At 42.8% G+C, this 24,226-nt stretch overlaps 1 protein-coding gene across 1 annotated transcript in view; it reads left to right on the top strand.

The window, feature by feature from the left end:
* The window catches only part of SLC25A13 (solute carrier family 25 member 13), a 167,576-nt gene that overhangs the window by 85,059 nt on the left and 58,291 nt on the right, over nt 1–24,226 (top strand). Inside the window, 6 exon segments of the mRNA XM_037136711.2 lie at nt 14,087–14,233; nt 16,055–16,193; nt 16,978–17,071; nt 17,302–17,386; nt 21,658–21,745; nt 22,205–22,363. Coding sequence (XP_036992606.2) covers nt 14,087–14,233; nt 16,055–16,193; nt 16,978–17,071; nt 17,302–17,386; nt 21,658–21,745; nt 22,205–22,363 — 712 coding nt within the window.

Genomic DNA, 24,226 nt, shown 5'->3' with positions numbered 1-24,226 from the left:
CATGTCATCATTAGCATCTAACAGCAGTATCATTTCATCTGAGACCTTTCCTAGACAAGGCACAGGGTCTGGAGCTTGACTGCAAGTTGAGTTACCTGGTAAATTTTTGAAATCTATTGTTGCTTAGGGCCCACTTCTAGAGATTAGATTAGATTGGATTGGATTGGAGGTTGGGAGGAGGGGCAGGTGGCCCAGGCATTAGGGTATTTAAAGCTTCTTAAGTGCTTCTAATATGCCACCAGCTTTGAGAATCACTGTTGAAAGGACACTTGCTGCCCGTGTCCAGGCTTAAACTGGGGGAGCCGTCGACATTTCTGGGGTGTACCTGGTGCAGTCACTCTTGCCTTTCTCCGAGCTGCCCCCCCGCCCGCACCCTCCCCCTCCCCCGCCTTTTAATCCTATCACTGGACCACAGATGATGCCAGTGGAAGAGGAGTAAGAAAATATGATCACAGTTAAATTTTCCTGTGAAGCATACTTTTAAAATGTCTTGACTGTGACATTAACATCAGCCGCCAGAGGCGAATAGCTACATGATATCTATATGACAAACCACTCACTGTATCTTTTGGATTTCTGGCATTTGTTTTGTTTCCCTAACAATTACATTTTATATTTTATTAAATGTAGTATTTTCAGAAGAGTCATCAAAGGGGATTAGCTTGCTATGTGTAAATTTGCGGGGATCCCACCTTCTGTTCTTTGTCACTCGTGATCTCGTAAGTGGGTGCCCTGGTGTCCCTGCCTCTGTTGTGTGTCCAAGACTTTGTAAGAGCCTTCTGAGCAGTGTGGAAACACAGGTGTGGGGTGGGGTGGAGGACACAGGGGACACCCATGTGCAGTGTGCCGTGTGCTCATGCATCCAGTGTTTTTGGCCATCTGTTCCTGGGCACTGGCTTATGGAATAGCCTGACTTTAATAGGAGCTGTTCATTTGGACTTGTGCTGGTATTTGTTATGATATATGAAGTTGTCATGCCGTTTACTTTGCTTTTATTTCCCTGGCCTTTGGAAACTCAAAACAAGATACCTTAAACCTGCTTTAGAAGTATTCTTTTAAAAACACATTAAGGTCTATGAATCCCCATGTGCAGTTCTGTGTCAACACAAACCTATGTAAATAACTCAAGTGGAGAATGGAATTCAAGTTGGATTTCTGCTATTGTTTATACAAGATACTGGCGCGCAGTAGGAGGTGGTATTCATTTTGATGAGGAATAATTACAATAATGTTATTGAGACAAATGCCTCAAATTAACTTTATGGAATACAGCCTAATTAACTTTTAGTCTTAATGGGATGTTAGCAGCAGTGAGACTGATCACATTTTCCTTTAAGCAAATATCAATTATGCTGAATTGAGTCGGCTATGCACTACTCACGGTGGCTTCTGGGCCTTCCTCAAGAGGTAGAAGCCAGAATCTAAGATTAGGTGACTCAGGGATTACTGATGAGGTTTCCAGCTTCATCTTGTACGGTATTCACTTGAATTTGACTACATTCTATAATAGCGAATGGATCCATTCCACTGCGTTTTGCATGGCATGATTTTGACTTTGTAGCCCAAATGCAAGTGCTCAACTTTTATAGATTGAAGCAGTTATCCTGGATAATTATCCCAGGTAGGGCCTTGCTATTGTGTCTCAGCCCAGTTGTAAACAATTAAGGAATGTATTATGATGGACTTATATGCGTGCCAATGGAATGTTGGTTTTGATGTCTGCGATTAGGTCGCCGCCCCTGCCACACATACACTGCCCCCAACTAAATGTTTTGTTTGCTTCCTTTCCATACTTGTCTGAGTTCAGAGAACTTCTTACAGGCATATGTGAACTTAATCTCCTATGTTGCAGGCTCTTGCTTTGTCAAGCATGCACCTGCCTTTCTGTTATAGAGCAGGGCTCAGAGACATGGCACCAGCTCCCTGGCTGGCGCCAGGGTCATGAAAGCAGACACTTGGCTGCTTGACACATGAAAGAACGGCCACCATGCATGCTGCTACCTGTCACCTGCTAAGGAAGAGTTGCAGCCAAGGGAACAACTTGTGGTTTCAGGGAACCTGAGCATTGTGTAGACACAACACTGCTCCATCCCACCAAAGGTTCTAGAAGGTGGTTCAGGTTGGCTGCAGCCAGTTGAAGCCTCACATGCGGGTGTGTTACCTGTGCTTCTGTATGTGCATGTTTGTGATTGGAGGGCAGTGCCATTCTCTGCCAGGTCAGGTTGTTTTTCTTCCTTTACTGAACATGTGACTTTGTCTAAGCAAGTGTGAGTTTGTCACAAGCCATTGCGTGGCTGTGAGGACCTCACAGGTTCATCGGTGCACAGTCTGGACAAGCTGCCCACCCACTGCACATGGGCAGAGAGACGGCACTGCTCACAGGTGTCACTTGAGTGCTGACCTGGTGTGTCATTTTCTATACTTCGGATATAAAATGCATAAAGTGGATAAAGTTGATACTCTGAGCTAAACTTGCCTTGTTTATACTTTGTGTCTGAATTATAGTGTTGAAATAAGCAAACCTTCTTCCCTAGAGTGTTAGTCTCATTCCTAGGGAAGGTTTTCAGAAGGGAGTGGGGCTGCGGGCCCGTCAGCCTGTCATTCTCCTCTGCCTTCACTGCTGCTGGCTTTTTATGCCCAGTTCTGTCACCTCCACTTCCCTGCAAAAGTGAGTGTGTGTGTGTGTGTGTGTGTATGAAAATACAGTGTTCTGTGTGGGTATGCATGTGTGTTATAAATATCCTACAATTTTTTCCACATACCTCTCTCTCTCAGATCCTAGAGGAAAGCTCTAGTTCTATGGTGGTTTGTTGAATAATGCATTTTAACATACTGAAACCAGTATACTTAGAAGAATAATTTGGAGACATCTTCCTGTGTGTATCTGCTGGAACTCCTGTTCACAAATGGTAGTAACATAAAACTCTACGCTGTTTGGCAGTATTTTTTGTGCTGTGATTATTACTCACATGGAACAGTCCACCCAATTCAGCAAATGTTTGCTGAGGGTACAGGATTTGCCACGAGGCCTTACACAGGGTGCCAAGAGGTTAATAGATAATAAGTTTGGAGGCACCTGTAAAATCTGAGGGTGGTTTCTATGCTTTTCTGCCAGACAGCTCCAAAGGAGCAACCACAAATAGGTATGAAATGTGTACCCTCCAAGGTTACTCTTTGTGGCATCAACCCTTGTGGCACATATAAACCTGAAAGCACCATTCAGAGTGTGGTTAGAGCAGCCACCCCGAGTACAGACTTAGAGGACAGACACCAAGGTCATTCAGTTAACTGCCCTGTTTTACAGATGAAGAGATCGAGGCCTTTCACGTTATAAGCTGTCTTAGTGGTATCTCATTTGTGATTCTGATTTGCATTTCCCTAATGACTGGTGATGCCAGGTGTCTTTCATGTACTTGCTGGCCACTTGTATATCTTGTTTGGAGACATGTTTATTCAGATCCATGGTCCGCTTTTTACTGGGTGGACATTGTAAGCAACTGTGAGCACAAGGTGGAAGTCCTCCAACTTTTCTGCCAAATTATTCTGTAGAGTCAGTATTGAGTCATTCTTTAAAAAAAAAGTGATAATCATAACAATCTTTACAATTTACAAAGTGCTTTTAAATATTCTGTCTCTGATAATAGCATCCCCTAAAACCCTGAGAGGTGATTATCATTATACCTTATTATATAAAAAAGAATAAGCAGACTCTAGGGTAAAATTTTTCATTTGTAGGTAATTTTTGGGGGGAAATACTTGTGGTTTTCATTAGGTTCCCAAAGGTATACCCCAAACTACTACAAAGAAACTGTTCTAGAGCTTAGCTCCTTCCATAATAAGATCACAGACATGTGATGGATTTAAAAATATGGTGCTGTTACCACTCTAGTGTACTGTCTCCAAGGCCAAGGCCATGGAGGGTTAGCTTCTGTTCCTGGAAGGGGCTGTGCTGCCGAATGGGGGTGTCTAGTCGTGTCCTGCTAGAAATGTAACATTTTTGACTCCAACGCAATTAATTACCTGATATGATCATTAAAAAGTCCATAGTAGGGATCTGTATTATTGTTTCCATTTACTTTTTGATAATGTTTTATAATCATAGGTATATATTTCACACATAATTATTACAATTTTAATATAATCTACACATAGGAATTTCTAGTGTCTCCCATCTCAGAACAGAAAAATAGAGGATTGCTCCCAAATCCAGTGTACTTGTTAACTAGGAAGTTGTTGCTATTAACTACCTCTCAGAGCACTTTTCAGCTTAGAAAGTGCTTTGATTTGTATTTGTCCTTACACTCACCTTTGGAGTCTATTGCTGTTGTTAGATAAGCAATAGACTCCAAAGGTGAGTGTAAGGTTATATGAAGGATGAACACACAGAAGTTCTTCTAGATTTGTTTACGGTGGGACCACTGGAACTAAAGTTGATTTTAGTTTTCCTCAGTCTCTAACAGTGTTTTATCGAATGTTATATAAAATTTTCCTGGAGTGATTATTTTAAAAGGCCCAGTTCTGGGCCCCTGTCCCCATCTAGGGTCTGTGTCAGTAGTCCTTATATGAATAGGGCCTAAGAAACTGCCTTTCGGACAGGCATTCTGAACCATGGTACTCCAGGTGGCCCACGCACTAACACTGGTCTAGACTGTAAAGCCTGACTGTCGAAGGCACAGAACCTAGTCTTCGTGCCCTCATTCTGAGATGGATGGCAAACACGATCAGATTGTGTTTCAGAAAGGTCACTCTGGCTACTGGGTGGAAAGTCATGTGGAGGGGGATCTGACCTAGGAGAGGGGGACCAGTAGGTCCCTTCCAATCCAAGACAGAAACAACTACGGCCTGGGTTACTTGGTAACAGTGATGAGCCAAAGTGAATGGGTTCAAGAGAAGTTAAAGGGATGGGCCTGACCAGGCTTGGTGATAGGATGAGGTCAGTAAGGATTTGCAGAACTCATGGTTGATTCCTGGGTTTTAGTCTTAGGCAAGTAGGAGGGTAGTGGTGCTGGTTTACCGGGTGGGGTCACAGGAAGAAGAGGAAGAGGGGGTGTTTATGAGGCAGTCTTAGTGTGTAATTGCCTTTTACATGTACATTGCTGGATTGTATCCACCTCCTCTCCTCAGCCCCTGGAGTTAGGGTTATACTGTGGGAGCCCAGCCTATGACCCCAACAAACCTGAGCATTTCTGAACAATTCCGTTTCCCATTTTATGAAGCTAGGACATTTATTCTGTTTCAGAGGCCTTCATCCTTACTCCAGGAAGAAGAATCATCAAGATATCAGCAATGCTTTCAATTGGTGGAGAGGCCAGGTTTTGAATTTGGAGTTTCATTAGTTAGCCAAGAAATAGGAAAGCTGACTTGAGAGGGAATTGAGCTAAAAAATTATCTGTACTTTTCATCAAATTCTCATATAGCAGTGTTTAAGAATGGTTACTTGGCCCAATGGAGAAGTCTAATAATCACAAGGGTGGTGTGAGAGTTCACCATAACTTCATTCAAGTCGTCCGTCTGTCAGAGGAGGATGATGAAACTCAAGGGAGGTGACTCATAGTAGACAGAGCTCAGAGTAAAGCCTGGGGATAGAGCTGTGTCTGCTGCTCCAGACTGGCCATTCATGCTGGTCAGGATCCTTGACATCAGATCACATGATTCCCATGGCAACCCTGTTGGATGCCAGAGCCTATATATTCATGCCAATAATACAACTGAACAAGTCTGGTTCTTGTCCTGAAGTCAAATTGACGATTATTTTGGCTTCTGTGTCAGCATGGCTTACAGATCAGCCGAAATCTTTTCTGTGTAAAAAGGACATTTTGATTGTTCAGGTTCTGAGCCTTGGAGAGCAGAGCTCTGGTGCTGGTGGTTGCCACGTGTCCCTCTAGCGTCACTGCTCCTTGTCAGCTGTGGTCTGGATTTTATAGTCCCCATCACTCATGGTTTGCTACTATATTTGTCACAGTGTCCTGGAATAAGGCAAACCTTTCAACACACAAAGCTGTATGTGTTAAAAAAAGAAATTGTTCCTCATCACCATCAATCAAAACAAAACATAATAACCTTCAACCATGGTGACATGGAGTTCTCGAGCTTTAGAACTGATAGAATATTTTGGGTGTTAACAAAAAACAATCCCTTGTAGGAGAACTTGCTGAAGCCACAGCTATTTAAACAGGTTATTGGGTGACTAGCAAGGTTCTTGCTTCGGATTGAGTAACCTGAGCTATTTGTGCCTCCCTGTTGTCCCTCAAATGGCCATCTGTATTAGTTAAAATATCTAGACTATGGATCTTTAGTAGCCAGAGACCTTGATTGTATTTGCATTTTTAACATGCCCATGCTTTTTATGTTGATTTTAAGTCAGACCAGATGGGGCCTGCCATGCAGCTGTGCTACTGTTTCATCTATACAACATCATTTGAAGTTCCAAAATGAAATAATAAGCAAAAGTGGCTAATGTTGTTCACCATGAGCTCTTCCAAGAGAGTAGACTGTGTTTTGTGTCCAAATGAAAGCCATTGCCAGTTTGGCGATGGGTGACCTGAGATGTGATGATAGCCTGGTCACTCGGAGGACCAGGTGCAAGACATTGCATTCACACTGCATTTCCTACTCTCAGGAAAAAAGAAATCAGCGTTCATTGTGCTGTTGAGTCCGTGGCATTAGTCAGCTTGCTGTTTTGTTGAGCAGCCTGTTGTGCAGGGTTTTACAGTAACATCCTGGTAAAAATGAACACTCCACATGGCATCACCCCAGCTGGTCCCCACTCTGAAGTTAAACATTAAATCAGAAGAGCAAGAAAATTGAGAGGGAAGAGCTCTGTTTTCTGCCTCTGAGGTGTTGCTTGCCTGCAAGCTGCTGCAACCCTGCTTCGAAAGTCCCCACCCAGTGAACGGAGGACCGCATTTCCTTGTGAGCTGACATCGGCACGAGCTGAATGTGGAGAGCCCAGAAAGATGTTAAGAATCAGAACTACCTATCTCTCTGCCTATCCCATTGCTAAGTTCCATTTTTATTTTTTAAAATATGTGGGTCTTTATTTTAACTAGATTTTTTCCTTCAAAGTAGCATAGGATAATAAAAATGAAGTGGGTATTTACATATTAAATAGTGGATAAGTTCTGATACTTGATGTAATATAGATTTTATTTGAAACAGGGCTAAATATGATACCAATTTTATAAGCATACTGTCTTTATACATTTTTGTGTCTTGTTTTTATAAATAATTACCTGCCTTTTCCCAAGAATTCTTCTACCTCCACCCCTAAGAGGGAATTCTTTTGAATTATATTGTTATTGATAATTCTGTGCTGCCTTTTTTAAAGTGTTAGATTTTCTTTTAAATTTTAAAGCTGTACAAACCAGAAAAATGCCAACTAGCCAGGGGTCTTTTTTGGTGTTCTTGGCTTTGCAATATAAATCATCTGGATATGCTGCTTATTTTGAGGGTCTATGGTCTATTTTTTTTTTATTTCTGATAAATTGTTCTCAGGCTGAAGCACAGACTTGCATGTCTGAATAGAGGTGGAGAGAATTTTTGCATTCAAAATATACCCACTTGAAAATTGGAGATTATTAAGGAAATGACAAGCTTGGAACTATTAGAAGCGTGAATGTTAGACCTAAAGTGGTGTAACCCCTGTATATGTTTATTTCTGTACAGCTAGCAATTTTGAAGAGTTTGATTTTTTTCCCCCTACAGCAATCTGAATGCGTGTGTTGAAGTAGTTGGAAACTGTGGCAATAAAAAGCCTATTCCCTTAATCATTATGCACAGCATAGAGGGAACTGAAACAGTTCGCTGGCAGATATTAAAGGAAAATTGGACGTCCTTTCCTGTGCTTGAGCAGAACTGCCTTAGAGATGGCCCTGCAGCGCCTCCCTCCGGGGCCTCCGGCCCCCCGCCGAGGGGGAGCCCTTCCTCTTCCGTCCTGCTGTCTCCAGCGGCAGCGTTCAGCGAGAACCCCTTTACCTGGCACTTGCAAGGCCTCTATTTACAGAGCTCTGCCATCGCCCCAGCTCTCTGGGCGTCCCATGATGTCTCAGGCCCTCAATTTTACTGTCTGTACTCACTTATTTAGGGATCAGTTCCTTTTTTGTCATTCGCCCGCTCTTTGTGTGCACTGTGGGATGATCTCATCTGTGTCGACAACAGTTCGACCTTTCTCTTCTGGGTTTTAGAGGCCTCCCCCCAAACAGACAGGCAGGCCGAGGAGGTTCCTCAGACTGTGGCTCCCGAGCCAGACCACCCGGTGCACATCCAGTTTCGCTCTTCGAGTCACATGACCGGCAGCTGCTCTTTACCTCGTTTTTCCACCCGAGAAATGGAAGCAATGGTGGGGCCACCTAATAAGGATATTCGGAGGGTTCAAGGAGATGAGTAAGAAAACACAACAGTCCCTGGAGCATAGCAACACTTAATAACAGCAAATGTTAGCCTTCCAGTTTTCTCCCTGAAGTCCCGTTATCTACCTCTCCTAGATTAACGTTTCTACGGTCCCTCTAGCTTTCTTTTGTTTGTTCTTTTGTTTGTAACTTAAACTCATCCTACTCTAAGCTCAAGTATGTCCCTTTGTGGTAGATTCTTTCACCTCCCCCATCAATCATAGTGAAAATTCTTTGAGATATACGTTGTTCCGTTTTTCTGTACAAGGCATCGCCAAAACTTTCCTCTAAATCTCTTTTCCAGTTATCTGTTCAGGTCTACTTATGAGCCTCTTACTACAATTTTACCCAAGGCAGCTTAAGTCAGTAGTTAAGAAATCTCAGTGTTGGAATCCGACGAAACCTTGCCAACTGTCACTTCCTGGCTGAGTGACTTTGGATGAGTTATCTAAGCACCCTGAGCTTCAGGAGCCTCTCTGTAAAATGAAGATAGTGTTATTTCTTTGAAGAATTGTTGTGAGGCTCCGCTGAAATACTGCCTTTGTAGTTCCCGGTATAGCCTCTAGCCTGTAGTGACTGAACATCCAGCTGTTACTGTTGCTTGCTTCCTATCTGGTCTTTATCTCTCTGTTCCTGTGACGGGTTCAGAGTTACTCAGCAGAACCTCTGTTCTTACCTGTGATTTTTTTAAAGGACTCAAAGGACGTGGAAAGGACTTTATAGAGGTTTTTGAACCATTCACCTCTACAAAAATCAAAGCTACCATTCAGTGAGTACCTGTCAGGCATGATGCCCAGTTTTAAAACCCCGTGTAGGGGACGTGGCTGGGGCTGTAAGAAGCAAACACGCATCCCCTGAGCCCTCCCAGCCAGGAGTGTCTTGACTGATATTTGAGCTCTGCCCATCCCTGGTTCAAACTTCAGATTTTTGTCATCATAACATATTGTTTCCATAACCCCTCACTCTCCCATATTAAAATAAATAAAAGAAAAGAAAGTAAATTTCTCGATGTATGTTTCTCAGTTGAACAGATACTTCCAATGACTGGGAGGGAACCCACTACTTTGTAAGGTAGTCAGTCAGGCCATTGTGTTGCTGAAGTTAAATACTTCAGTGTTTTGTTCTATAACCTGATCCATATATTTTTCTCTCGTTTGGTTTCTTTTTAAAAACTGCAGAGAGCCTGTCTAACATGGTTTTTTCCTGATAGTCCTTTGACCTCTAAATACTTGAATGTGACTGTTGCTCCTCCCATTGTTCTCCCCACCCCTGCCCACAGGTCCCGTTCACTTTGGAAATGAACGTTATCCGATATATGCTCCACTTCACACATGCCAGACACTCTCTGTCCCAGTTCTCTCCCTCTGGCTTCAGATCTAGTCACTGCCAGGGTCTCTGTAGTCCTAAGTGCACATTAGGTTTCTCTCAAACAGCTTTAAAGATGCCAGCGGAGGGCTTGAAGTCACTACCCTGCCTGTGGAGCCTGGATGTTTACTTGCAAGGTCATTCATTCTCAAATTAAGTATTTACCGAGTACCGGAGTGCCCATGCGTTAGCTCCCAGAGGCCTCCTTATTTGTCTTTCTCCTCAGTCTCTTGAGATCGTGAGACAGTGAGTGAACAGTGAGCAAGGCCAGGGAAAGCCTCTGCGATTTGGTTTCTGTCCCCATGGTCTCTGCTGTTACCGGGCAAACAGTCCGGGCACTCTGAGCGCATGGAAGACGTTTGCTGTGATGAGGAAATTTCAGGGATTTGATTGTTTTCTCCTGAAAATAGGCAACTGAAAAATCTATACCTTTGAGAATAATTTAGAAGGAAGCTGAATTTTATCTTTGCAGGGCTACTAAGATCCCCAGGTGTCAACTTTATAATCAAATTCCTGCAAGTGGCATTAGCTGGGCTCCGTCTCTGAAGTGCTGTGGAGCATGAGGAGCGTCGTGAGCATCAGCAGGGGGCGCCACTGCCTGGGTTCGGAGTCCAGCTCTGCCGCTTCCCGTCAGTGAGACCGGTTTCCCCCAACTGCTCCAATGAGGTGAATGGTGGTACCCACCTCGTAGGGTTGCTATGAGCATTGAGTGAGTGTGTTACTATACAGTACTTTAGAACAGTGTCCAGCATGTAACATATGCTCACTTCATGCTGTTATCACAGTTGTTGTGTCTACTGAGGAAATAGTTTCCTTTCCTTACCCAGAAGAGGACGCAGTCATGACATAAATAGATGTTCTTCTTCAGAAGTCAACTCACATCTGTAGTAAGTTACTTTCAAGTTTGGAGAAACACTTAACTAAATGTTTTCACTCTGGCCCATTATCTGGAGAACTACGTAGATCTAGCTTCTTGTTTTTCCTGGAATTTATAACGTACCCAATCTTTAAGAGCTGTCAGAAATGGGTTTTTCATTGTTTTGGCTTTTTTTAGAGAGAGAGGGAAAGGGAGGGAGAAAGAGGGAGAGAAACATCGATGTGTGAGAGAAAACCATTGATCAGTTGCCTCTCACATACACCTTGATCAGGGATCGAATCCACATCTCAGGCATGTGCCCTGACCAGGAATCAAACCCGTGACCTTTTGGTTTACGGGACAGTGCTCCAACCAGCTGAGCTACACCAGCCAGGGCAGAAATGCATTCTTAAGTTGTTCATCATTAGGGTTCAAGGAACTTTCTTGTTCCATGATCGGGGATCCATGATAGTAAATGTTTACTTGTGGAAGTTCCGGCACAGGCATGCGTAGTGACACTACCCTCCTTACAGAGGAAGGTGACCCCATCCTGCAGCGTGGGCACCCAGCCACACACTGGTGTCCGTTTGGCAGCCTGGACGGGTGGGTCTTAGTGTTCTAGCTTCTCGATTTCTGAGCAGATGGGGTGACCAGAGAAAGTGATGCTGTTTTTGTTATAATGGTCTGAGAATCCCTACAACTCTCTTTGAGTTATAAACTAGGGGGAAAAGGGAAATAACTGAACACCCCTTCTTCTGTTGTTGAGAATAATCCTGGCTTAGCTTCAGCAGGGTCTGGCAGTTCAGAGGACTTTGTGTTCATTTCCTTTCGGTTGAATACATACTGTGGTCCTTCACCATGGGGTGTTTAGCAGGCGGTTCCTCCTCTTAAATCAGATGCAGTTATATAGGGAATTCCTTTTCTGTTCAATGGATCATGATTTACTTATTGAGTTGGCTTTGTATTTATATTATGATTTTATTTTTTCTATGGTTTATTGAGTGCCTGCTCTATCTAAAGCTTTCTGCCTACACTACAATTGGGATGAACAGAGCATGTAACTGGAATGGTAGGGAGAAAGGCAGGAATGTTAAGTTGAAAAAGCTAAGTCTCATCGCTGAAGTTCAAGCAGGGGGCCAAGTGATCAGTTGTTTTCAGTTCGGAGGCCTAGTTGTGTTTACCTAAGGGGCGGCATGTGAGCTGAGCCTGGAGGAAGTGGTAGGATTTCAGGAGTTAGGAAAAAAGCTACAGTCAACACCAGGTGGGGGGAAGAGTATGGACAGAGGCCTGAATGTATGGCAGGCCTGGCAGGGCAGCGCAGGGGATGCTGGAGATAAGGCTGAGAGCAGCTCCCTGGAGGATCTTGAGCTGTGTGCTCTGCACGGTGAAAGGTTGTGGACAGTTCCTGCGGTGGGGGTGGGGTGGGGACTGGGGTCAGAGCCGAGATCATACAAGGCAGCTGTTGATGCATGTGAGCTGGGCCGCAGAGGCCAGAATCGCCAGCCTCCAGTTTGGCCTACAATGGTGATTCGGACACCCTCTGAGGAGGGCTGCTCCCAGTGACATCAGGAGTGAAAAGGAAAAGACACATTTGAGTGAACTTTCAAAGGTTCAAATAACATAATTTGGTAACTGGTTTACTCTGGGGAAAAGAAACCTTGAAGAATTAAAACAGACAGATTCCTAGGTTGGGTGAGCAGAAAAGCTACATGCCAATAATTAAGCTTTGAACATAGGAAAGGGTCCAGGTTTATGGGTGGGTGGGAGACATGTAATAATGGGTTTAGAGATGTGTAATTTTATGGCCTATGTAAGATATTCATGTGGATATATTCTCTAGGTAGTTAGAAGTTGTGGTCCAGCAGATAGGAGAGATTTGGATCTGGGAGTCCAGCCTTCTAAGAAATCTTTGAAGCCTGGGGAAAGGAGGTCTTAGCCTCTTTCAGTCACTTCTTAAATGAGAGGCATTTGTTGGGCTTCTGTCCTCTGATTTTCCCATGGAGGACTGAGGACCCAGTCAGGCTGATGTATGCCTCTCATTTAAGAAGTGAGTGGGAGAGTCACTACAAAGGTTGCTGTCTCAGAAGGGAGTTTCAGCAGGGACGGGCTAACCAAGCCCAGAAGATGCTGCAGCTGAGAAGAAGACTTTGAATAGGATAAAGAACTGATTCTCACCATTGTAGTGTCTTTTGAATTTGTGCGTGTGTGTGTGTGTACATTTTAAAACTGCACAAAAGTAGAGAGAACATGACCCACCATCTTCCCAGTATCCAGCGTTAGTTATTATCAGCATTTTTTCAGTCTTCCTCCATCTCTCCACCTTTTGGGGGGAAGAAGAGGGGCTTTCAGGCACGATCCGACTCATGTTATTCCTCCCCTACTTTAGCTTGCCACTACTTCATAAGGACAGTTAGCTTTTATATGTCATCATCTCACCAAAGTTGAAAAAAGTAATTTATTGATATCAGCTAACAAAACTTCTTTTCATTAAAATAATTCGACGTCCTAGAGAGTCACCCCAGTGATGCTTTGTAATTCCATCGAGGTGAGATCTCACTCTGAGAGCCCATTTGGGAAGTGGGCAGACTGCCATTCTTTGCGTATAAAGGATGCTTCCACGTGGCACACGGTGGCCTTCGATGGAAGACTGTTTCATTTTCTGTAGAGCCTTACCCCCTGGGAACAGAATCTAAGATTGGGCTTCCTGTTTTTAGGTCATGGGAATTAAAACATTTTTTCAATGATACTGCTCCAGTTTTGCCACCTCTGGCCCACATACAATTCAATTCCTAATTCTAGAGCAGGGTCCTCATTTGGGACCTGTGGCCCTCTCCAGAGTCATTTTTAATTGCCATGGCCTTGGAGGAAAGGGGCTCCTGGCATCGAATAGAAGAGAGAAGGTAGGCATGCACAGGACAGCCCCCTCCCATAAGAAAGGCTTAACCTGCCCCGACTCCCACGAGTGTTAAAGGCCGAGTGTCAACAATACCATGTCGGAGGGACTAGCATATTCCAGAGGAGAACTGCCCTTTCCAGTCTGTTGTTACATCACAAGCTCATACGCCAGGTCACTGTTAAGAATATTTCTCTCTTCTTTGGTGAGAGGTAACGTCCCTGCAGGTGTTTGTTTGGGGATCGTCTGTATCTCTGGGTTTGGCTGGGTCTCTGAGCCTACCAAACTTCATTCCACTTTTCATTATCTTGGTGTCCTCAGGCTCCAGAACACAGAAGTGATTTGGTTTCTTTGGGTAGGAGATTTAAGGTGGAATATACTTCCAAGGTATGTTTACTGGGCCGAGCAAAGTTCTGTCTTTGGAAGAAGACAGTAGCTTGGTGGGGGTGGGGGTTACTATATTGAACCAGTAGGTGGGACTCTTGAAACCAAGATACAATGTATATTTCTTCATCCTAACTTGAAGTTAAGCAGTCATTTGTAGTAATTGAGAAACATAAGTAATTTTACATTCTTTATTTGTAGGAAATACAGTTGGAGCATGCAAAGCAAGCCTTTGTGCAACGGGACAATGCCAGGACTGGGAAAGTCACAGCCATTGACTTCCGAGACATCATGGTCACCATCCGCCCCCACGTCTTGACGCCTTTTGTAGAAGAATGTCTAGTAGCTGTAAGTTGTAACTTGCCCTAACGAAGTAGTTTATTCCACCTGGCATGAACGTAGTGAATAAGGGATTATAAGAGCAACTCTTACATAAGGTTCTTCTGTTTAAAACAAACATTTTCTTAATGTGATTGCATACATTACTAAAGTTAAAGACACCGTATGTTTTGGCTAGTTTTAGTAGGTAAGTTAATTTGTTATCTGGACAATATGGAATCTTTTAAAGAAACCACATGAACTAGTTTCTTAAAAAAGCAAAAACGAATTTATGACCTCGTACTAATTTTGCTTTATATTTTGAGGTGTGTCAAATGCTAATGTTTGCTTTTTATCTATTCTCCAAGGCAAAAAAAAATTCTTTTTTAAATCGTGTGCCTAGATGTGTATGTGAGGTCAGCAGAACAGAAACTCCAAATGTTACATTTACGTGTTCGTTCAGCGTGTGTGTAGAGGTGACGGTGGCACATGGGACAGGCCGCGAGCCCTGCTGTGCTGTGTTGCGGAGTTTCCATCCTGGTGGATGTCCAGCCACTGCCCTTCCCTGCTGGCCCCAGAGAGTGTCCTGGAGCTTTCTGTGGTGGTGGTGGTGCCCAAGCCTTGGTCACAGAGCATAAGAATCACCATGGATAATTATAAAAAGTACAGATTCTAAGCTTCTTTCCAGATCTATGGATTCACCATCTACACAGGTGGCGAGGACCTAGAATCTAACCCTAAGCTTTTTAGACGACTCTGATGGTCACTTAGATTTGGGGACCCTTAAGTAGTGGGGGCTATCTTTTCATTCATCCCAGGGAGGGTTTTTTTTAGTGTTTTCGCCATCATCTGGGTTTCTCACAATGCTTACCATAGGCAGAAACGTAGGCCACATTTTCATTTTTCCTTTTTTATCCCTGGTGCCTGTTTTTGGAAATGTGGTAATCCTGACAAGGCCTTTTCCACTCTGGCACTGTGTTAATCTAGCTCCCGTTCTTGCCCCCCCCCCCTCCCCTGCTCCATTCTAAACGCCCATGTCAGCTATTCTAAATGGTTACTAAGTGAAGATTTATGTGGTTGTTACCTTATAAAGAAGTGCTTTCCTAATAAAAATATTTTGCCTTGTTAGGGAAGGATAGAATTTGAAACCCAAACTGAAGTTCCATTCATAATGGACATGCTGTCCATTTCCCTTATCCCCTATTAAGAAATATGGTTTCTTACAAATTTTGACTATCAGAATTCTGACCAGTCTTAACCCCCATCAAAGCATATGGCATCTCATAATTTTACCATAACATGCCTGTTTGCTGGCAATCCACCACTGTGAAGTCTGTGCATAAATGATTATTTATTGCTAGTTATACGTAACATGACAAATCATGATATTAATGCTAGATTGGCCACTTTTCATAGTATGTTTGTGTTGGTATAATATAGTTTTGCATGTGCAAGCACACACGTGTGTGATATAGGTTTACATGTTTAAGCCTCTAAGAATTGCTCATTAGATGAAATAAACAAACTTATAAAACATTTCCAATGGAAATTTGAACTCTGTAAATTACTACTGGTGCTGTTGTTATAACCCTACACATGTATTTATTTAGTTTTCTAGGATTGTGTGTGGAGAGTACAAGTTCTGGTCATGATTAGTAGCAGTTACTTCTAAAAATCATTTATATAGCTTTTTTTTTTTAATGTGAAGGAAAAAGATGTATAGCTATTTCTTCTTATACATGCATGCCTGATTACTTCCAAAACTAGCATCGATATATGTACTTCGGAATCTTCTTCATCCTGTAAATACTTTATTTTCACCCCCCCTTACTCACTTTCAACTTATTCGAGGCTGCTGGAGGTACCACGTCCCATCAAGTCAGCTTCTCCTATTTTAATGGATTTAATTCGCTCCTTAACAACATGGAACTCATTAGGAAGATCTACAGCACTCTGGCAGGCACCAGGAAGGATGTCGAGGTGACTAAGGGTGAGTGAGAGTAAATCTGAATTCTTACCCACAAGCATCTTGGCGTATTATTATTATTATTATTATTAGAGTGAAGAAGGCAACCAAGAAGTTTTACTGTAGACTTTTTTTTTATTTCATTGACATGTATTAACCCTATGGCATATGTGTGTTCTTTCATTTTCTGATTAGACAAAAGCAAACAAAACAGTCTTTGGCAAGTTTTAAATAAACCAAAGGCAGTCTCTGAGTGAGGGAACAGTGTAAAGTTTCTTAAATGTTTTCAAATCTTGCTCGAGCCTGGGCTAAATTGGCAGCCTCTACAGTGGGCTTCAGAAGTACACGAGGAATTCCATAAACTTACACTGGTGACAATGTAATTGATCTACAGTCTTAGAACAAGATACCAGCATTTTAATGGGATTTTCTTTTAAACAGAGAATCGGCTTAGGAATTCCACTGCTTCGTTAACATAACCTCCTGGGACCTATGCATATGAAGCTTCATATCTGCTTCGCAGTTTTCCTTGACCTGCCATTTGTGTGGCAGGCATTGTGTGTCTTTTATTGAGTCTTCAGATGGCACCAGACTTTTAAAGTCAACATTAGGGAAACTCATCTGCACACTCTTTCCAAATGAATGAAAGGACTACCGAAGTTCTTACCCTATTTGGAGTGACTTGAATTCTCCAACTGATGATGATAAGGTTTTGTGATGTTCACTCATTCCAGTGCCTTGAGTTAATGCTGCATTTAGTGGCTATTCCTTCTTGAATCTTTCCCTTTTTAACTCTTTTTCCATACAGAGGAGTTTGTTCTGGCAGCTCAGAAATTTGGTCAGGTTACACCCATGGAAGTCGACATCTTGTTTCAGTTAGCAGATTTATATGAGCCAAGGGGGTAAGTTGGCCCTTTTTTTTTTTTAATTAGCTTAATAAAAGGAGGTTAGGAGGTGGGGGTAGGAGGAAGGCAGCAAACTGGGAGAAAAAGAAACCAAATAAAAGATAACTCTGAAATACAGGAAGCGAAAAAGAGAATGTTTTAAAATTCTGTAATATACATTTTAATCAACTTGTATTTTGTTGTTGCTTGTGCTTGTTTTTTTGTTGTTGTCCCCCAACACCCCCAAGCCGGATGACCATAGCGGACATTGAACGAATTGCTCCACTGGAAGAAGGAACTCTGCCCTTCAACTTGGCTGAGGCCCAGAGGCAGGTGGGCAGAAAGCACACTTGCTTTCCGGTGTTCTTTAGTGGGCTGCCTCTCATCCCTTTTCACTTGTAGTTGTCTTTCTGACTCTGGTCTGACCTACCGTTTTTCTGTTTTGCACCCAAGTTCCAGACAATTTCATGAGGCTTAAAGGAGAAATTACTTAGGGATGTTCTGATTAACAGATCGTTGACATTTTTGCTTCCCCTGCAAAGATGAGGTGGTTTTTCTAACTGCATTGAAATCCTAACCCTCCCAAATAGGGAGAAGACCCTTTCCTCTTCCCTAGATCTCGGTTGAGTCACCGGGCAGAAGTCCTGTTTTGGTGACGCCGGCCCAGTGGCCCCTGGCGTTGCTGAGGGAGAGCCCTCTTCGCCCTGCAGAGAGGTTCCCCGTTGGCGCGTTGTCTCACTGCCCTGCCCTGCGCGTTTCTGAATATCAAAATGAGATAATTTTGTTTAGTCTGGAGTCGTAGTTCGAAGACTTTTAGACCTCTTTTCTCTGTGAAAGGATTCGTAAGTTATGTGGAAACAATTTGAGGAATGCTACATTTTATTTTATGGTTAACAGAAACCGATCTCTTGCAGTTTGGGAGTGAGAAACTTAAGACTTGAGGACCTCCTCATTTAACTCTTGCTCGACTTTCTATAGATCAGGATTAGAGAATCAAAGCCTTCATAGGGTGGGTTGTGCTTACATGATGTTTACAAAATAAATCTACTCACAGACGAGCATCGTTTTAGAAAAAGAGATCCTTTAAGGCAAAGCCATCTCCGAATCCTGTGAGACTTAACAGTTTTTGGCTTGGAGCTCTGGGTCTGTACAGAGACGCCAGTTTGACCACAATGGGTTGATGTGGGCTACATTTTTAAGACTGGCAGGCCTGGAGCCAGCACCCCCTCCTTTCAGCTCCTTCCCACTCGAATGCAGTGGCGAGTTCTGTGTGCAGCATATTACTCAAAGTGGTGGGTGTGTGCTCAGTAAATCCTAACTAGGCACCTCTGGAAACCCAGCTGGCCGCTGTTAAAAGAGGAAGCCGATTTCCCCGAGTGCAGGAGAGAGAACTGTATAATTGTGTGCAGAGGTGGAAGCAATGTAGCTCTCCCCTCCCTTTGAATTTTAAACACTGCTCACCAGTGTCTCTATGCTACTAGTTATTGTAGAGATTGGAAGATTTTTAAAAAGCAAGGATTTTTTTCCTTTTTTTTTTTAACTCTTGTTCTCCAGTTGGCAGTAGTATCCCACAAGTTTTCCTTCAGGCCCTCTGCAGCTTTCAAGAGTTTGCGATGGGTGCTTGTTGATACTGGTCGTGAAAGGGATTGACAGTGGGAACTGGTTGGCTGCTGCTTTGAGGGTTAGAGCAGTTCACAGTGGTCTTGCCTTGAATAGTCCTTCCTCTGTGGACCTCAGTGGGCCTGGCTGCATTGACAGACTTGAGCAGCGGAGGTCATCCCCGGTGGGTCAGTGCTAACAACGCCCACTCTCGGCAGAGGCGTGGAGGCGGCAGGGGCAGGAATCTCTTCTCATTTCACGAGCATGCTGTACTTCTAGCTTCAGAAAAGTTCAATAAGAGCCTGCAGTTTCATTTATTTTGTCTCTAAAATGAAGACTTAGTCATAGCAGTAGGTTCCCCCCACCCCATTATTTCCAGAGTATTTTCACTTGTTATTTTGATTTATTTTGATACCAGAACCTTTCTAAGTATTGCATATTTTTATCTTTTTTTTAAGTTAAAGTATAGTTTACATACAACATTATAGTAGTTTCAGGTGTGCAACATGGTGATCGGACATTTACACGGCTGACATGTGCTCACCACACCTGGACTGGTAACCTCTGTCACCGGGCACAGTTATCACACTGTTAGTGACCGTATCTGCCTTCACCGTTTTCACCGCCCCCAACACCCCTCTCCCTTCTGGCAACCACCAGTTTGGTTTTTGTTCCTACGAGTCTATTTTAGTTTTGTTCTGTCCGTTCATTCGTATTGTGTATTTTTATCCATGTAAATCAAACTGTACCTTTCTTCTGGCTGCATCGGTCAAAATGAAGTCGCTGTGGATGTCCATCTGTTGATGTACACTGTTGTACACTGTTGATGTACAGGGATAGACTGTGTTGTACACTGTGTACAGTGTACAGATGTACACTGTGTTGTACACAGTGATGTACACTGATGTACACTGTTGATGTACAGGGGTAGACTTGGAAACACCCCGTATAATTTACAGAAGGAATGTTTCACATTCTTGAAGGTGCATATTTCTGTGGAAAGCTGTTTTCAGTGAAATGACTTTGAAGGAGGTTGCAAATTATCTCATTGTATTAGAATTGTGTTACATTGACAGCAACTAAAATTCAGTGGGTTGATGGCTGGAGTTGGTAATTATTTTCATTGTTCACCAATTTTAATTATTGTGGCTTTTGAAAAATACAAATTTTATTGAATGTTTTTCTTCGTTCAACAAGTATTTATGAAGCACTAACTATATGCCACCCTCATTTGACAACTCTGTATAGGAGATCTGTCCTTAAAAATTCTAGCCATAGTTAATGTAATGAGAACAGTTTGCATGGCATCGATGTCACCTGGCAGCCAAGGAGAGTGGACTGGAATGTTCATGTGTGAACAATGATGACTTCACTGTACTAGTCAGTGAGGGTGGTAGATGCCATTGAGTGAGCATGTGCACTGTGTGGCTGTCACGTACAAGGTGACTGAGAGAGTACAGCAACAAATCTGCAGCAGATTTTACATTAAGCTTGAACATTCTTCCACGTAAACTATTGGGGTGATCCAGAAGTCTGCAGCTATGGGCAACTGGTGCTTGGCAGTTTCATCACAACAACATGCCCATTCATGCGTCACTTCTTGTGCAGAGTTTTTTTGTGAAACATCAAATCATCCAGGTGACTCAGTGCCCCCTGCAGCCCAGATTTGGTGCCCTGTGGCTTCTGGCTTTTCCCAAAACTAAAATCACCTTTGAACTGGAAGAGATTTCACACTGTCAGTGAAATTCAGGAAAATATGATGGGGCAGCTGATGGCAACTGGGAGAACTGAGTGAGGTCCCCGGTGACTACTTTGAAGGAGACTGAGGCATCATTGTCTTATGTACAATGTTTCTTGTATCTTGTATCTTCTTTAATAAATGTCTCTATTTTTTATATTACATGGCTGGGTACCTTCTGGACAGGTCTCATATATATACTTGCTATTGGATTTATGTAGGCAGAGAATACAGACCCCTGACTGGCCTGAAATACGAATTTTAAAACGATAGATGAAACAAGAGTAGAAAAATAACAATAATGTAATACAACTAGGTAGTTGTAACCACTGTAAACATTTTTAATATCCCTAGTGAGGTGTCCAAAATGTTAGTATTATTTTTATGTGCATATACATGCCCACAAATAATTTTAATAAAAACATTTTTAAAGATTATAAAATACTTCAAATATTTAAAAATATAGAGAATTATATTATGAACACCTGTCTACTCACCATATTCTTTTTAACCTTTATTTATAATACCTTATGAACATTTTAAAATATTAAAAATTTTACTACATCATTATTATGAGATACTATCTTGTTTTAAGGCTATAGCATTATATTTAACCAGTCCTCTATTATTGGACATTCAGGTTATTCTCACAGGTTTTGCTCTTATAAAATAGTACTGCTTTCCAGCATTCTTATAGCTTGATCCTTGTTTACATACACAATGATTTTTTAGCCTAACTTTTCATAAATAGAACTTCAGGGTCAGAGGTTATGTGTCTTTTAAGGGGTTGGGTGAATATTACCAAGTTTCCCTTCAGTTTAAACTTAATTAAACACCAGGTTGGAGAAACTCTGTCTCTATCAACTCTTGTCAGAATGAGTATCACTATTAAAAAACCAACAAAAAACAGACCCCTAGTCTCCCAATCTGATTGATGAAGAATGCTGTCTCATTAATATTTTTAAATTTATATCTCTTCATCACTAATGAGACTTGAACATTTGAAAATAGATTCATAACATTGTTGTTAGTACATAATGGCTTTCATTACCTTCAAAACGTGATGTTTAAACAGTAACAGCAATAATAACTTTTCATTAATCAAAACTTACTGAATCTAACCCTACTTTCCCTCTTTGACATTTTATTTGTGTCATAAATTTAGGAACCAGTGGGTAATTTTTTAAAACAGCATGTGCTCATTTTTTTGTTCTGTCTGCTTTTCTCTTTCCTGTCTTTCTGCTTTCCATTCCCCACACATGCAAAGATGAAGGCTTCAGGCGATACATCCCGACCAATTCTCCTACAAGTTGCAGAGTCGGCCTACAGATTTGGACTGGGTTCTGTCGCTGGAGGTAAGCCAGGGATGAGTGCACATTTGTCAGTTTTATTAATTCCTCTTATTTTTTTCCTTCTGGTTTTCCATGTTGAGATATTAAAGGCAAACCTTCTGTCATCTAGGAAATGGGACAAGAGCAAAGAGAACTTTTTCCCCCCGTATCAGCATGTGATCAGGGACTTACAAATGGTCTTTTCTCTTATTGATCTGCAGATAGGCTTTCTAATGACAGGTTAATAATGAGGTTAGACTCTAGGGATGTGCTTTTTAAAAACTGTCACATCCTTTACCTTTCCATTTGTTCAAGTGAATATTCATAGCTGTTGAGGGTATAGAAAGTTAGTACAGTTTTAAAAGTGTGCATGCAAAATTACTTTTTTTCCTTTTACCAGTTTTCTCTTTGACTTGAACCGCCTCCCCTTTTCCTCTGAGTGACCTCGATTCCTTCTGAAATGTTTGTCTTACTTGATTTTAGCTGTGGGAGCCACCGCCGTGTATCCGATCGATCTTGTCAAAACTCGAATGCAGAACCAACGATCCACGGGCTCTTTTGTGGGAGAACTTATGTATAAAAACAGCTTTGACTGTTTTAAGAAAGTGCTTCGCTACGAAGGCTTCTTTGGACTGTATAGAGGTTAGTGCCATGGGCTAAATTCTTGTAAGGAAAGGTAATAGAAGTTTGGCTTTCCATCCAAGTGCCTGAAATGTATTAGATAGACTGTGTTAAAATGGAAATACAGCAGATTCTCAATTAGCCATGCTAATGGGATAGGCTGGGGGCATGTGGGGCATGGCTAATCAAAACAGCCGGTAATCTGAAAGCCATTTATATTGCTCTGTAGTGTGTTTTATTTCTTAAAATAATTATGTTTATAAACATCTTCAGCGAGTTTTTAAAAGGCTCGTATTGTTCGTATCCTTGAAATAACTCCTCTTACCAGCTAATAGCGAAAGGCATCCTGGGGACAGGACAGGGCCCACTGGGATTAATGAGTCTCCTGGAGCCTACCCCAGAAAAGTCCATCAGACGGGTGACCACGGGTTCAGCGGAGCCCTCCTGTACTGACTGCTCTGAGTTCCAGCCACTCCTTCCCTGCCTCTAACTCTGTACCCCGTGGAATCAGCTCACACACGGCTCTAGCCAAGTAGTCCTTCTAGACCCAGCTGCTCTGTTAATCATCTCAGGTTTGTTAAGCAAGGAGAACAGTCCTAGAGAGTGTGTCATGAACTCAGAAAGAATCCCACAGACCCTGACTGCTTTCCTATTGGCTTTGGCCTAAAGAAGCATGCCATCTACAAAGAGAAGAAACACAAGTGATTTTGCGTCAGCTAAACCACAGCGTCACAAGGCAGTTCGAGCTGAGCCATTTTGCTGTTCAGCAATTGCAAAGCCCGGGGGCGGGGCGGGGGGGGGGGGTCTTCCCTCCTTTCCCAACCACTGCTTGCTCTAGGAGAAGAAAAGAGTATTCAGTGCTCTGCAGAGACAGACCTTGAAGCTGGCAGCCAGGTAAACCGGTGCCTCTAGGCCTCTTCTGCCACCTGCTGACTCCAGTCTTCATCTTAAGCTCCCAAATGAAAAGAAAAGGGGGAAAAACAGGCCCTTCTTGAAATCTCTCACCTTGGAAACTGGGAGGTTTCAAACTCCAGAGAAGTTCCATTTTGCAGGTTCTATTGTGCAGTAGATAACCACCATCAAAGGCCCTTTGATCTTTTCTTTGCCCTCTTTCTCTCACCCCGGGCCTCTTCTGACAGTTGGGAAGGTCTTTGACCCCAGGTGATTGATGATGACCCTTACAGGGTCACTGCCTTCCATTTGAAATACTTTTCCCTCCTGGTGACAACAAACCTGCCAAATGAAATGTCTCCCAAGTAGTACAAGTTTAATGTCACAGTTGCTGCTTCACAGTGATTCAAGCAAAGGTGACCACCTTACCTGTTGGCCTGCATTGTTTTCCATAGGGAGAGCTTGCACCTCAAGTCAAACAGATGTCTGAGCCTTGGGGTTGCTTCACAGGTGACTTTTACGGCCTTTCCTTGCTATTGGACTAACTGTCAAGGGCATCCTTAGAATAGTGAGAAATATCTGTGTCCTGCCGAATGTCTGTCGTGTCCTTGTGTTGACCTGGCTTGTTTTTAATTCGGAGTCTTTTCTGAATCAAGTCTCTGACCACACCTGGCAGGTCTTGATTCTTGGTTGCGTCTGAATTCCTTTCCTTGACCTGTCCTCTTGACCTCATGGACAGAACAGCCTAAAGCCTACCTGAGGACTGAGTGCTGAGCTCCTAGGGGCCATCCCACAAACCTCATGCTGTTGGAGTCATTACATCTGTGAGACAGGAGCAACTGAGTTTTCAGGGGAGGGGGAGTGAGCTGTCTAGTAGGCAGAGGTTGAGGCTCACTCTGAACACCAAAGAGGCAGTGGCTCCGCAGTCCCTGGGTTAGAGATAGACATTTCTCTAACCTGTTTTGGGTAGCGGAGCCATATAGGGCTCTCTGT

This window comes from Artibeus jamaicensis, unplaced genomic scaffold (genome assembly GCF_021234435.1).
Source record: "Artibeus jamaicensis isolate MK-2021 breed Jamaican fruit bat unplaced genomic scaffold, CSHL_Jam_final contig_923, whole genome shotgun sequence".
In the NCBI taxonomy this organism is placed as follows: Eukaryota; Metazoa; Chordata; class Mammalia; order Chiroptera; family Phyllostomidae; genus Artibeus; species Artibeus jamaicensis.
The sequence above is the reverse complement of the archived record's forward strand: the minus strand, read 5'-3'. Positions and strand labels throughout refer to the sequence as shown.